Source organism: Podarcis muralis, chromosome 1, assembly GCF_964188315.1.
Source record: "Podarcis muralis chromosome 1, rPodMur119.hap1.1, whole genome shotgun sequence".
Lineage (NCBI taxonomy): Eukaryota > Metazoa > Chordata > Lepidosauria > Squamata > Lacertidae > Podarcis > Podarcis muralis.
Window position 1 is genome coordinate 85782447 of NC_135655.1, and position 13525 is coordinate 85795971.

The 13525-nt window shown below is 44.2% G+C and overlaps 1 protein-coding gene across 1 annotated transcript; it reads left to right on the forward strand.

Moving 5' to 3' along the window:
• Positions 1-369: 369 nt before the first annotated feature.
• LOC114603353 (protein lifeguard 3-like) lies at positions 370-13451 on the forward strand. The gene is made up of 12 exons (XM_028742267.2): positions 370-516; positions 3981-4060; positions 4520-4614; positions 4830-4894; positions 5599-5652; positions 6175-6225; positions 6992-7031; positions 7757-7794; positions 8981-9068; positions 10612-10707; positions 11170-11223; positions 12624-13451. The coding sequence occupies exons 2-12, from the start codon at positions 4009-4011 to the stop codon at positions 12765-12767; spliced, it is 777 nt and encodes a 258-aa protein (XP_028598100.2). The 5' UTR covers positions 370-516; positions 3981-4008; the 3' UTR covers positions 12768-13451.
• The last annotated feature ends 74 nt before the right edge of the window (positions 13452-13525 follow it).

Genomic DNA, 13525 nt, shown 5'->3' on the forward strand with positions numbered 1-13525 from the left:
GACTTGTCCCTGATGTGCTCAAAAGCCAGGAGTGTGTCTATCTGCAAGTGTTAATGCAATTTGGAGGAAGATTAACCTTGCAATTGCCCAAAGGGTTTATCAGCAGCCAAGTGTTGGTTCAAACAGTAGTGGCTAGTACATGATTCCAGGACAAGGACTGAATCCAGGAGGAAATCTGCTGATGTGGGGCCTTCCAAGACTTCTAGTGCTACTTTTTAGGTGAACAGGGAATTTCCTCTGACCTCAGTGCTAACATTTCCTCCCTGAGCTCTCGACACAAGGGGAGCTTGCAATAGCTCCAGCTCTCCTCTTGGGGGCACTCCCGCTCCATCCCATAGCCCGCTTCATGCAATAGGGAGGGGACCAAACGTTCCCCCTCCCATCACTTCCTCGTCATTTCTGGGAACTTTTCTCCCATCATTCTCGGGATTTACTTCGAAGAGCCGTAGGTCATTTTTCGGTCTAAAACTTTGGCAACGGGAGACGAGGGTTCCGGAGCTAGGCACACGGGTTAAGGTAAGGATGCTGGGAAATTTGGGACAAGGGATTGGGTACCCGTGCTCGGTCACATGGCGTAGGGGGTCGCTTCGGTTTGGACGGGCATCGCTCTAGCCAGCGAAAAAGTCTCAGTCTCCAAAGTTCAGGTCTAATTTTAATTCCCACGCTAAGATTCAGGGGCGGGGGTGGAGTCTAATTTGATCTTGAGGGGATCAATAACTTCTAGCACATTTTTGCCTGGAAATAAACCGACTGGCACAAGGACCACCGGCGCCTTGTGTTCGGCTGTGACTTTTCCGACGGGATCTACTAAGGGATAAACGCTACTCTCAAACCCACATCATCGCACGTGCGAGCAGACCCTCTCGGGTCCAGACAGGCCCAGGACACTTCCAGCTTCAGAGATCCTTAGCCCATAATGACGACAATGCAAAAATATCAAAATAAGGCTCTTAAAAAAGAGTGAGACGTCATTTGATTAAAAAAAAATAACGGAAGCTTTCATTTTCTGTGCAAATGCACTAATTATTGAGGTGGAAATGTAGCTTTTGTGCCATGCAACAGTTGATACTAAGCATGGTGAGCCTGTTCGAATGCTCTTGTTCCATAATGGAGCAGTAATGGTTCTTTATCTGCTCCAACATGTTCATGGAAGCTGCTGATTCAGGCAAACCGGCAAAAGTATGCCATGAAATTGTGCTATTAAGAAATAATATTAAGAAATGCCCCAGAGAGTCGTAAGTTTGAGTATGTCTTGAAGCCATTTCCTTTGAATTGCAGTGTTTCAAAGTTTATGCGAGATAATTGTTTGAGGAAGATGGCCTTGTCAGTGAGATATTTTGAGGTTTCTTTGATGTAAAGTGCTGCTTGCTGTGAATTGCTGCAGAAAGTAGATCTCCATTACTCAAAATGATCAAGTGGGTGGAGGAACTCTCCCGTGTGGATGAAACCATTGCGACTTTGGGGGCTTTTTAGTTTGGAAAAACTGAGTTAGAAGGGACAAGATAGAGATGATTAGACAAAGTCATGGAGGGATAAGTATATCAGTGGCAGCTAGATAACACTAGGTAAGTATGCCTCTGAATACCTGTTGCTGGAAATCACCTGTTGTTCCACACACGTGGTTGACCGCCATGAGAACAGGATACAGAACCAGATAGGCACCTGTGTTTCCATGACTTTGATGGGTGTAAAATGCAGTGCCAATTTAAAGCATGTATGTTATTCACATATCATCGTATTCTTGCAGATACATTTGTACGTTGTATTAATTGTTCTTAGAAACATTGATAGTCTTAAAAACAGTGATGGGGGATCATTGGGCTTCCCAATATTGCTGAAGGACAACTCCCATCAGCCCCAGTAAGCATGACCAATGGCCAGGGATGATGGGAGTTATTGTTCAGCAACATCTGAAGGGCTAAAGGTTCCCAACACATTCTCTAAAAGATCTGGAATGTGAATATATAATAAATAGAACTGTCAGGCGCATATCCCCTCTGCCATAGAACCAAACGCTGCCAATTTGGCAGATTGACAGAGGCTATTAGGGGTCAGCCCAAACAAAAATTTCAAAAAGAATGAGAAAAATATAAATGATACCTTAAAAAGGAGTGCCCTCAAATTAGTACTTGGACTTGTTTCAATTAACTTCTGCAAAATAAATTATGGCCTTTAAGTTAAAAAACAGAAAGAAAAAAGCGGTAATAACGAAATAAGGAGACAGTTTACAAAAAATGAAAAGAGAACCATGTTGAGGATGAAGGAAGTTAATTGGAAGAAAAGAAGAACTGAAACATGGTATATATATTGTTAATTATTTGTTCAAGCTGTCCATCAACCTGTCCAGTAATGTTAGTGAGGAAATGGGGGGCGGGGGAAAGAACCAAATGCTGTTCCATTTAGCCAGTGTGCTGTTCAGATGTCGGGGGGTGGTAGTGTATTAAGATTACAATAATATATGTATGTATTCTGAGAATACTTGCATTCAGAAGTGACAGACCCCTAAAGAAAAAAGGGGGCGATGACTAACCAATAGCAGACAGTCCTTCCCCCACTTAACCACAGAGTTTGTTTTGCTCAGGGTTGCGCTTCCTGTGAGAACTCACAGTGTGAGTATTATTTTTTTATATGGAACTGCTTTTAAATGAGCAGGTGATAGTGGTGGCCAGGATTGCCTTTCCCCTCAGTTTAGGTGGGTATATCCACCATATGCCCTTCCTTTAATAGGTTGAGCAGCAACATTGAGTCATGCCTTAGTGACAGCCAGATCACAGATCTCTTCATGGGGCTATTTTTGAAGAGTTCAGAATCTGGCTGCTGGGAGATGGAGATGGGTTGCAGAGGGTCAGTCCTGAAACAAGTACGGTTAGTTTCAGGGTCCAATTCAGAATGCTCCCTGCCCCCCTTTTCATTGCAATGTTCCATTTATTAAAAATATACGGCTCTTTGAAGAAACACTGCAAATCAGGCAGCTAGTGTCGTGATGGATACTTTCAGCTATGTCAGGTGTGGGGAACTTTTGGCTCTCCAGATATTGCTGAACCACAACTCCCATCAGCCCCAGCAAGCAATAGCCAGGGATGATGGGCATTGTCGTTCAGCAACATCATCTAGAGAGGGCTGAAGGTTCCCCACACCCAAGCTATGTCATGGAGTGCAGACACCTTTCCTCCATGGGCCTAGAAGACAAGGCAACAGGCTATGGGGAAAGAACAGGAGTTTGAACCTACAGATAGGCTACCTCAGAGACCATTTTTTTTAATGCATAGGCCAGTTCTTAAGAACGTGCTTTGTAGCTCCAGCTGAGCAGAAGTAGGTGGCAGCCCCTTGTCCAAATTCCCACCACCAGGAACTCATGCATTATAGAAACTCCCTCATCTTTGTTCTTTATGGTCCTGCCTTTACAGCCTCCTGAAGGCCAGCCTCTCTGGAATAAGCAGTCACTCTGGCAGTGTTAGAAACTCAAATGGCTCTTTAAACCAGGGCTACAGTTGCCAAAACAGAATGCCTAGTTGTCATTTGGGTCCCAGGCGGCTTGGAAGTTGTATTTTTCAATATGACTTTTTGGTTTCCGAAATTCAAATATAATGGATAGAATTCTACAGGATGTGTTGCTTGTGGGTGAAAACAGTCAAGATCCAAGGATGCCTAGGCATGCAGCTCCAGATGGTGGAGACATCAGACACCATCCTGGCACCTGGGCATCTTCACTTGGTTGCAAGTGGCTGATAACCAGGAGCAAAATTCCCCTGGTACCTGGTGAATTTTGAACGCTGCACTCTGGATCCAACACCTTTTCCCCTTACGGTTTATGCTTGGCACACCTTGCTGGGCTCCTTTGGCCTGGTATGTTCAGAACCAGTGGTTCAGAGAAGGGGTGCTGCCTCAGGGATGGGCATGTTGTATTTTGCACCCTGTATTTTATGTTTGTTTTCACTCTCCAAGTGATAATGAGGGTTTACCTCCTTGGTTTTTTCCAGGTGCTGTGCTAAGCCTCCCTGAGACATCATGGCAGAGCAGAGTCCACCTCCCTATGATGGCAAGAAAACTGGAGCTGCAGGTGCGAGAGCATACTTCGACTCACTTGGTTAAAAGCAGAGATTCTGCAAGAAAGGTGGCAGAGGGTTGAGGGGCGAGAATATTGCGAATTGCTGGGGACAGGAGAATCTCCACAAACAGGGAGGAAAGTTGAGAGCTGGTATGAGGAGAGGCGCCAGGTACTAGGCAAGCCAAGAACCAAAATAGATGGGATGTTAAATGCATAGTTAATATATTTCTTAAACTACAAACAGTAGCCACTGGTGGGGGCTACCAACAACTATTGGGATTGCAGTGGGTATTGATGGATAATATAGTGTCATGTTAAAGGTCCTGTTGAACCACTGTTTGAATTCTACTCCATGCTAAGTGTGGAAAAGCAATGCTTCAGCAGTGTCTATGGGCCCTAGGGTGGAATCTGTACCATCCAGATCTTGTGGCTTTGAAATTTACACTAACAAATGTTGCTGTTTGTCATCAGATACAACAGATTTGGAGTGTCTCGTAGAGGAAGATGGGGGTTTTCACATTGATTATTGGGTTGACAAGAATGTCCGGCAAACTTTCATTCGCAAGGTGAGTCTGAAGGCACTTTGGGGAAGAGGGAGAGGGAGAAGGCATATATGATAGGGTCAAGGTGCTCTAGTACACAGTTCAGCAACAGTCACCATTCGTGAATCTGTGAATCTGATCTTGCTGCTGGGCTATCTTGGCACCTGTAGATTGCAACACGCTTGTTTGCATTTATATATGTATGCAGATGCTCACATCTTGTTTGTCTTCATGACCAGGTCTACAGCATCATCACCCTTCAGCTGTTGGTGACTGTGGGCATCGTTGCACTCTTCACTTTTTCGTAAGTTTTCTGGTGCTCTGCTAGAACTCTGGAGGGGTTCTGGAACTCTAAAGGTAGGGGTTATCAGAATCAACCAGTTGCCCCCCCCCCCCTATTCTGACGTCTGGTTAGTTCTATTCCCATTTAGCTCCATTTGGAAATTCAGATTCTAGATTGTAGCAGATGGAATTCTGTACCTGTGCCATTTCCCTAAAATCAGGAAAAAAAGTATTTTATGTTGATTTGGTTTTTATTTATTTATTTTTTAATCTGTCCTGCAATTTTAAAGTGGTGAAATTGTTCAAATATCTGCCTCTCTGTCATTTGGGCTTGTTTTGTAGAACTTTTTTCTAGATGGGAAAGGATACTTTATTTTGTGACCTTGGCTTTTCTCAAAATCTTTAATAAAGAGATATTTGAATGGGTTCTTCCCCCCCTTTTCTTTTTGCCCATAAAAAAAACATGCAAAATTATGCCATGAAAGAATTGCACCAGTGCATCGTTTCTCCATTGTTATAATTTTGTCTTTTAAATGGAAAACATAAATTGAAAAACCCTGTCATTTCAAAGTTTCATCATTTTCACTACGGAAAAATGGCAAAATGCTCCTCCAAAATCCAGCTGGATTCTGCCTGCCATGTTCTGATCCAGAAACTATTCTGGCAGTACAGAACTGCAAGAATCAGGGCAGGCATCTCATCTTGTGCTCTCTTCCTTCCCCACAGACACCCTGTGAGCCATTATGTGCAAAGGAATATTGCCCTGTACTATGTATCTTAGTAAGTATCACTCCTTTTACAGAAGCAGAGCCAAATTCCGCTCTTGACCTGTTGCCAAGACAGATTGCTCTACTGGCCAGCTAAGCTGCTTCATGTCAGATTCTCTCACCCTGTCTCTCCTGTAACTTCCATCACTACCATTTCATAACAGCACAATGGCTGTGTTGTGCAGGGGGCCTCTGGGGAATAAGTTGCACATGGTATCCTTCCCTAGAGGAAACCTGCCTTCTTCATCCATAGTTTCCTGATGAAACATTGACATCTGATTTTACTGGTAATTTTAATGCGCTTTTTATATTTTATGTAAAATGCTGTTGATGTTTAGAAAGTATATAAATTCTATTAAATTAAATAACAAACATGCATAGTCAATTGATGGGAGGGATATTCTTTTTGTATGGAGGCTATCTCCCTTCATGGTTCAAGAAGGGCTTGAGGGACCTCCTACAATTGGAAAGCTGTTTATTTATTAGAGTTGCCAGCTAGTTTTAAATAAGTCATCTCTCTCTCTTTCATCCCTAGTGCTGTATTCTTGATCTGCTACCTTGTGCTGGCCTTGTGTAGAAGCATCCAGTATGTATCTGTTGATGAGATTTGTGATCACACAAAAACAGTTTCAACATTTGCTGGGACTCATAGGGAGGGGACAATGACAGAAGATGGACTTGTCAAAGGAGTTGGCATTTTGACAATGGCTTTGGATATAAATTGCCTTGGTATCTTACTTGGCCAGCTCTCTGGGTACAGTGGCTTCACTTATGTCCATAGGGCCAGTTCAGAGAGAGAACTACAGGCTGATTCTCAGTTCCCTGTCAGTTGTGCTGTGGGGTACTACAGGGAACTTGTATTTTCCCCACGTTAACATCTCCATAAAGCCGCTGGGAGCAGCCATTAGGACAGCGGTCAGTAAACTTTTTCAGCAGGGGGCCGGTCCACTGTCCCTCAGACCTTGTGGGGGGCCGGACTATATTTTTTTTTGGGGGGGGGAATGAACGAATTCCTATGCCCCACAAATAACCCAGAGATGCATTTTAAATAAAAGCACATATTCTACTCATGTAAAAACACCAGGCAGGCCCCACAAATAACCCAGAGATGCATTTTAAATAAAAGCACATATTCTACTCATGTAAAAACACGCTGATTCCCAGACTGTCCGCAGGCCAGATTTAGAAGGTGATTGGGCTGGATCCAGCCCCCGGGCCTTAGTTTGCCTACCCATGCATTAGGAGATTTGAAGTGCAGTGTCATCAGTATGTTGAATTCTCTCAGAAGGCTCCTTTTCTTGAGGTGAGACCGCCTGCACGTACTCTCTGACTCTCTTGCTGGTGTCTTTCAGGAGGCGCTTCCCATGGAACATAATCCTCATGACTATCTTTGTAAGTACAGTTTTTTGTGTGGTTTGCATTGGAATGATGCAAAATCTCTATTGGGGGGAGATGGTGGAAGAAGGGTCTAAGATGAAGTGTAGGGCAATGCATTTGACTCGCCACAAATTTTCAAGCAAAATAAATTGTCCAAATTGGTTTAGTATGTAAAAAATAAATACTTGCAATTCTATCCCCTTTTCATAAATTCAGAACACCTTTGTATATCAAATATTGGGATCAACTAACTAGCCTTGCTAGTGGAAGTGGGCTTTCCCCCTTTTCTTCTCCCCACACCCCCAAAATTGACTTTAGGTGTGTGTGTGAGAAGACACAGAAAAGTATGTAGGGAAAAGTGGGGTGGGGGGGTGGGGTGGGGTGGGTTGTTCCATCTGGTGAGGTGAAAAGCTTGTGCTGACTGGATGATTGCCTTAGTGCTAGGAAAAGGGCCAGCACAGAGTAGCAGATAAAGTATTTCTGTTATGTAAATAATGGAAGAAGCCGAAACTATTTGTCCTGATGTGTAACTAGGGGGTCCAAGGATGCTGTAGGACAGAAGGGGGGAACCTGTGACCCTCCAGATGTTGTTGGACTCCAACTCCCATATGTCCCAGCCATGATAGTCAGTGGCCACAGATTACGGAATCTGTTAGATCTGGAAGGCCACATGTTCACCATCTCTAGTGTAGATGGTGCTCTGTTAAATTTTTTTGTTTTTGTTTTCTGATTTCCCCTAGACCATGTCCACGGCATTCATGACTGGCACAATCGCAAGGTACTGTGCAAAGTGGTAAATGGAAGTGATACAGTAGAGGCCTACACAGTGGGAAGCTGTTTCTGAGCTAGATTTAGAAAATGTCTCCAAATAGGTCATATCCCCAGACACTACTGCACATCCCTTTTCACCCCTCTGCATGGAACTCATTTCTATGGTTGTGGCTGCAAAAAAAATAAAAAAAATGCATAGCAAAAGTGTGGAAATAATTTAACATCCTGACAGAATGTGAAAAGTTCAGCAGGTGGAAAGTACAGGAGGTAGTAGAGAGGGAAACAATAGCCAATAATGCAAAATTAAGTCTGCAATCCTAAACAAACCTAGAATTATGGGTGCTTGGAGCTGAACTGACCAAAGGTCATCTACTCCAACTTCCTGCTGATGCAGGCAGTCTGCTGCCACAGCTTCCCTGGGAGATGGCTGTCCAGCCTCTCCTTAAAAAAACCCCAACACCCCCCCCTTTACTAGATTCTTTAATTGCTACTGGGGAAATTCCACTGAACATAGTGGAGCTTATTTCTGAGTAAACATCCCTAGGATTGCACTGTGAGAGAAGCAAACAATCAAGCAGATTCTTGATGAAATAAATGGCGTTCCTTCTTGGTGAAAAAATATGAGCATGTATACTTTCATGTTTTTGATAATGCAGTTTTGGAAGTGGCGTTGTTTTTGGCTAGTAGAGGATGATATTCAACGCTGCAGCTCTGCTGGCACAATGGATTTCGTTGTGTGCCACAGAGCTGCTTCCTCTCCTGTCCCCTCCAGCCCCCTGCATGCCCTCAAAATCAGCTCTGGAGCATTGGGGGATCCTGTGGAGCACATTTTGTAGGTGCACAGGGTGAGGAGAGGAAGCAGAAGGGTCTTGGCTCAATGATAGAGCACCTGTTCACTCCCAGCTTCAATTCCTAGGGCTGAGAGAAACCTGCTGCAACCTTCGAGAGCTGCTGCCAGTCAGTGTAGGCATAACTGAGGTGGATGAACTGAAAGGTTGACTTGGCATAATGCAGCTTCCTATTTTCCTATGTTTGCACCAGCAAAATCATGTGGCTGGAGCATAGGATACAACCCCTCAAGTTTGAAAAGTACATTGTGCCTAATTTTATTGTTGTTGTCGCTCTTACATTATAATAAAATTATTTTAACAACAAAAATGTATGATTGTTATTTTTTACCTTTTTGTTACCAGCGTGTATGAGACCAAGACTGTACTCATTGCCATGATCATCACAGCAGTTGTAACCATCACTGTCACTGTTTTCTCCTTTCAGACAAAGGTGAGAAAGCCCGTTTTTCCAGTACAGTTAGCAGGCTTAGGAAGGGTGATTGCCCTGTGGTGGAAATGGTGACTTAGCTAAACATGTTTGGATCCCACCCTTACAATACAAGGCCCTTGTCATAAACAAAAAATTCCTTGTCATGGTGTTATGTACACCTGGCCTGTCATTACAACATGCAGCCCTCCATTTCATGAGTTAGGCTAGACAGCCACCCTTCTCTTTTGTATGCTCCCATGAGCTGATATTTCGGGGGGGGGGGGGGAGACACCATAGATATAATAATGCAGGCTAATGGCTGCAATTGTGACTAGTAAAGGTAAAGGTACCCCTGCCCGTACGGGCCACTCTTGCCAGACTCTAGGGTTGTGCGCTCATCTCACTCTATAGGCCGGGAGCCAGCGCTGTCCGGAGACACTTCCGGGTCACGTGGCCAGCGTGACAAGCTGATCTGGCGAGCCAGAGCCGCACACGGAAACGCCGTTTACCTTCCCGCTAGTAAGCGGTCCCTATTTATGTACTTGCACCTGAGGGTGCTTTCAAACTGCTAGGTTGGCAGGCGCTGGGACCGAGCAACGGGAGCTCACCCTGCTGCGGGGATTCGAACCGCCGACCTTTTGGTCGGCAAGTCCTAGGCGCGGAGGCTTTAACCCACAGTGCCACCCACGTCCCTGCAATTGTGACTACCCCTCCATTAAAAAATGGTATATGCAGGTAGAAAACTGGTTCCAGCCTGGCAAGCTCTAAACTAGAGGCCTTCCTTTTCCTCACACACTGGATTTCCATGGATAGGAACATGGAAACACTCAATACTAAATAGTTGTCTCCTAGGGTGCTTATGCGGTTCTTGCTTTTTGCCGTAAACTTTCACATCAGCTGTATATTGTAGACCCTCTTTGTGTGTAGTTTCAGAACTACACAGGCAATATTTTATCTCATTAAAATAAATTGATTTTAAAAACCTGGTTAGATGGTTTGGTGGGGGCATAAAGGGATGGAGGAGAGAGTGTTGTTGTTCTCGGTTCCTTCTTTTGGGCTTCCCATAGGCATCTGGTTGGCCACTTTGAGAAGAGGATGCTGGACTTCTTATGTTCTTAAGTTCCTCTTCTTATGTTCTTAAGTTTCCCCCCAGGCATCTGAGAGCAAATTAGTAGGCTTCCACCATGTGTATGTACCACACTAAAATCAGAAAAGAATTACTTTCTCTTGCTTTCCTGTCCGTTGTGCTGAAGAAAAAAAAAGCCCCCACAGTTCCTCTGTATACTGATTTGAGAGGAACTCCATCATACCTAGTGGGGCTTCTGAACAGACCTGCAGAGGATTGGAAATTCTAATCTGAGGTAGCCATGGCGAAAGTGGAAAGTGGAGTTTTTATTTCAGGTTAGCTAATCCAGGACACTGTTGTCTTTGGCTCTGCCCACCTCTTGCCCTCAGTACAAAAAATGGCTGCCCACCCCTGACGCAGGACTTCATAACTGAATACGTTTGGGCAGTAATATTTCCAAAGGTAATAAGGTATTTTTGTCACTTCCTCCGTTGACAGGTGGATCTCACAACCTGTCGTGGTTTCTTCTGTATCATGGCCATTGTCTTCATGGTGACTGGCATTGCCACTGCCATTGTCCTGAGCTGCAAATACGTAAGTGGCTGGGGAACTTGCTAGCCTATGGGATCAGCAGTACCACAAAGCTTCCTGTGGCAGAGCAATCCCAGTTGGTGTGTGTGTGTGTGTTCAGTGGGGGCTGCTGCATTGTTTCAGGAGGCTTTGAGCGATGGCTGCCCTTGCCCAACCTCTCGCTTTCCTGAAAGAGTTCATTCCCTTCTTTTGGACCAAGGCCTGTTTAGAAGTTCAGCTTTATTCCCTAGGCCTGCTGCCTTAAGCATCCCTTCAGTACACAATATGTTCTCCATGGGAATATTTTTGTTTTTAAAATGTACATCTATTTCTGTTAAGCCACCTTAGATCATTTTGAGAAACAGCGACTCATAAACATAAATAAATAAATACATATCGGCAGGTCTCTCGCTAGGTGACTACTTAACCTTTTTCATGCAGAGATGTAGAAACTCATTAGTTGACGCTCTTTTTCTCTTCTTGCAGATGTACTGGCTCGACTTGCTTTATGCGGCCATTTCTGCTGTGGTCTTCACCCTGGTTAGTAGAGATTTACTGTTGATTGCATGAATAGAGGTACCCCTTTTCCTGAGACAATATACATGCAGCATTTTGAATATTCTGGGTGTGCTGTGTTAATTCTGATAGGCAACAACTCAAGAGTTTCCTGTTTCGCCACCACCTCTTTGAGGTGGAGACCCTGCAAGAATCTTCTGGCTGTCCCAGACTAGCAGCGTAACAGGCAAATCAAGCTAGAGGGGCACAAAAACAAGGAAAGGCTTTGGAGAGTGGATTTTGTCTAGCATCTTTAGATTTCTAGCAAACTTTATTTATTGCTTACGTTTCTACCTTGCTCCTCAGCCAAAATACAAGTACGGCTGACAGTACTACTGTATGCAATGTAGCTTCATAGCAAATAGATGTAGCTAAATAGCTAAATCCAATGGCAGCTGCGTTGAGGAGGTGGGTACCAATTTTGTGGGAAGATGCTGGAATATTAAGATCCTTGGCATTGTAGTTTTCACTATGTTTGCAGACACCAACGAAACAGGAATGCTTAACTGCAGCTGCAAATTACTTTGAATTGGTTTGGGCCTGTCAGTATTTTCATCCCTCCCATTGCAAAGATCACCAGATCATGTTTGTTTTACTTTCTGTCTCAGAGAAAGGAGGGGGCGGAAACCACTCTTCCAGACTTCTGTCCCCAGCACTGTGCTGGTTTTTCTTTGATCTGTCTAGAGACTAGGTGGCAGTATGAGAGAGCTGACTCTCTCGTGCATGTCCGTTATGTTCTTTTGTTTTGTTTAACCAGTAGTAACAAAGTTAGGTATGCAACAAAACCTCCACTGTTTCGCTTCCATTACTCTGCTGCATTTGAGGTGCTCACAATAGCAAATGTGAGTCCACTGCACCAGGACCTGTTTCAGAGGAATGCTGTGCTCTGCTGTTCCTGCGATCAGAGGGTTGGTGAAGGTGCTCCCGACACCTAGCCCATGCAGCTGCTGAAGACGTGGGCTTTAAAGGGTGTACGGACAGGGCCTTGCTGTACTGCAATAGGCTTAAAAAAAGTTTACAAATGACTAAGTGGGATACTCTGGACCAAACTAGACGCAGCATTTTTCATTTAGTTTGGTCTCACATAGCTGCCCCCCACACTTTAATCAAGAACTGGTGTGGGGAGGGGGAAATCAGAGGGACCATGGCAGCCCCAGCCCAATGCATTTTGGTGCCTGAGGCAAACCACAAAATGGTTCCCTAGCCAGGGAAGTAGCAGTGAGTGGAGAGTTACATCAGGAACAGGTGGGGAGCAGGAAATCAAATCAACCTTACCCAATGGTTGAGGTGGGAATCAAAGGCTGTTGATGGGGAAAGAAGGAAGCTTTAAAGATAGACCGTTTATTGAATGATGTGGCTAAATGCTGCTTTGTGCTTCCTTACAGTTCCTTGCTTACGATACTCAGCTGCTGCTGGGGAACAGGAAATACGCCATCAGTCCCGAGGATTACATTTATGGAGCCATCCAGATCTACATAGATGTCATCTACATCTTCCTCTCCTTCACACGGCTTGTGGGCAGGAATTAGGGACTGTGGGACCTGTACTTAGGGCCAGGACTTTGTCTCAGCATTTGGGCAAAAAGGTTCTTCACCTTTTCCCTCTTCATCAGCACACGAGTCTGTTGTTTGCAAAGATCCTATACTGATGGTACACAAAGCTGATGCATAACCACTCCGCCACTAAGGCATTTTTGTGTGGCCATTAAAATTTTGCATGAAATTTGACTGCATGGAAATGCTCAATTGCAGAGTTAGTTGCGCTTAGGTCCTGTTGAAATCCATGAGATGTGTTAATAGTCGCAATTGATTTAAACCCTTCTGGTTTCAGTGTCTGGGCACAAATTGATTTCCTGGATTGGAGCCTGTAATTTTTACATTTTTCTGCAACATATGCAGGCAAGAAATATAGACCTTGCAGTGAAGTTCCGCTCTCTTAGCTATAACTGCAAATATGTATATTTAAAATAAGCCAACTGTCCATTCTTGTTACATATTAGAGATTACGGCAACTTTCTTAACATAGCACTGTGTGACGTAGTAGGCCAGTGCTGGTGAACCTTTTAGAGACCGAGTGCCCAAACTGCAACCCAAAACCCACTTATTTATCGTAAAGTGCCAACACGGCAATTTAACCTGTGTATCTCATTTTTTCTGTGTGTTTCGTGTTTCTTCTTAATGACTGCTGTTGTTAATAAATAATCCTTCATAAAAGTTATTGCATTACATATATATACGTCTCTGAACACAGCCTTCAGTATGTGAAAGAGATGGATGCTTTGTCAAGA

Bases quoted from the DNA above. Each gene is read 5' to 3' on its own strand.
- LOC114603353 (XM_028742267.2), top strand. From the start codon at position 4,009: ATGGCAGAGCAGAGTCCACCTCCCTATGATGGCAAGAAAACTGGAGCT. The intron at 7,795-8,980 runs GTACTGTGCAAA...TTTTGTTACCAG, and splicing joins ATGACTGGCACAATCGCAAG to CGTGTATGAGACCAAGACTG. The intron at 9,069-10,611 runs GTGAGAAAGCCC...CTCCGTTGACAG, and splicing joins TTTTCTCCTTTCAGACAAAG to GTGGATCTCACAACCTGTCG.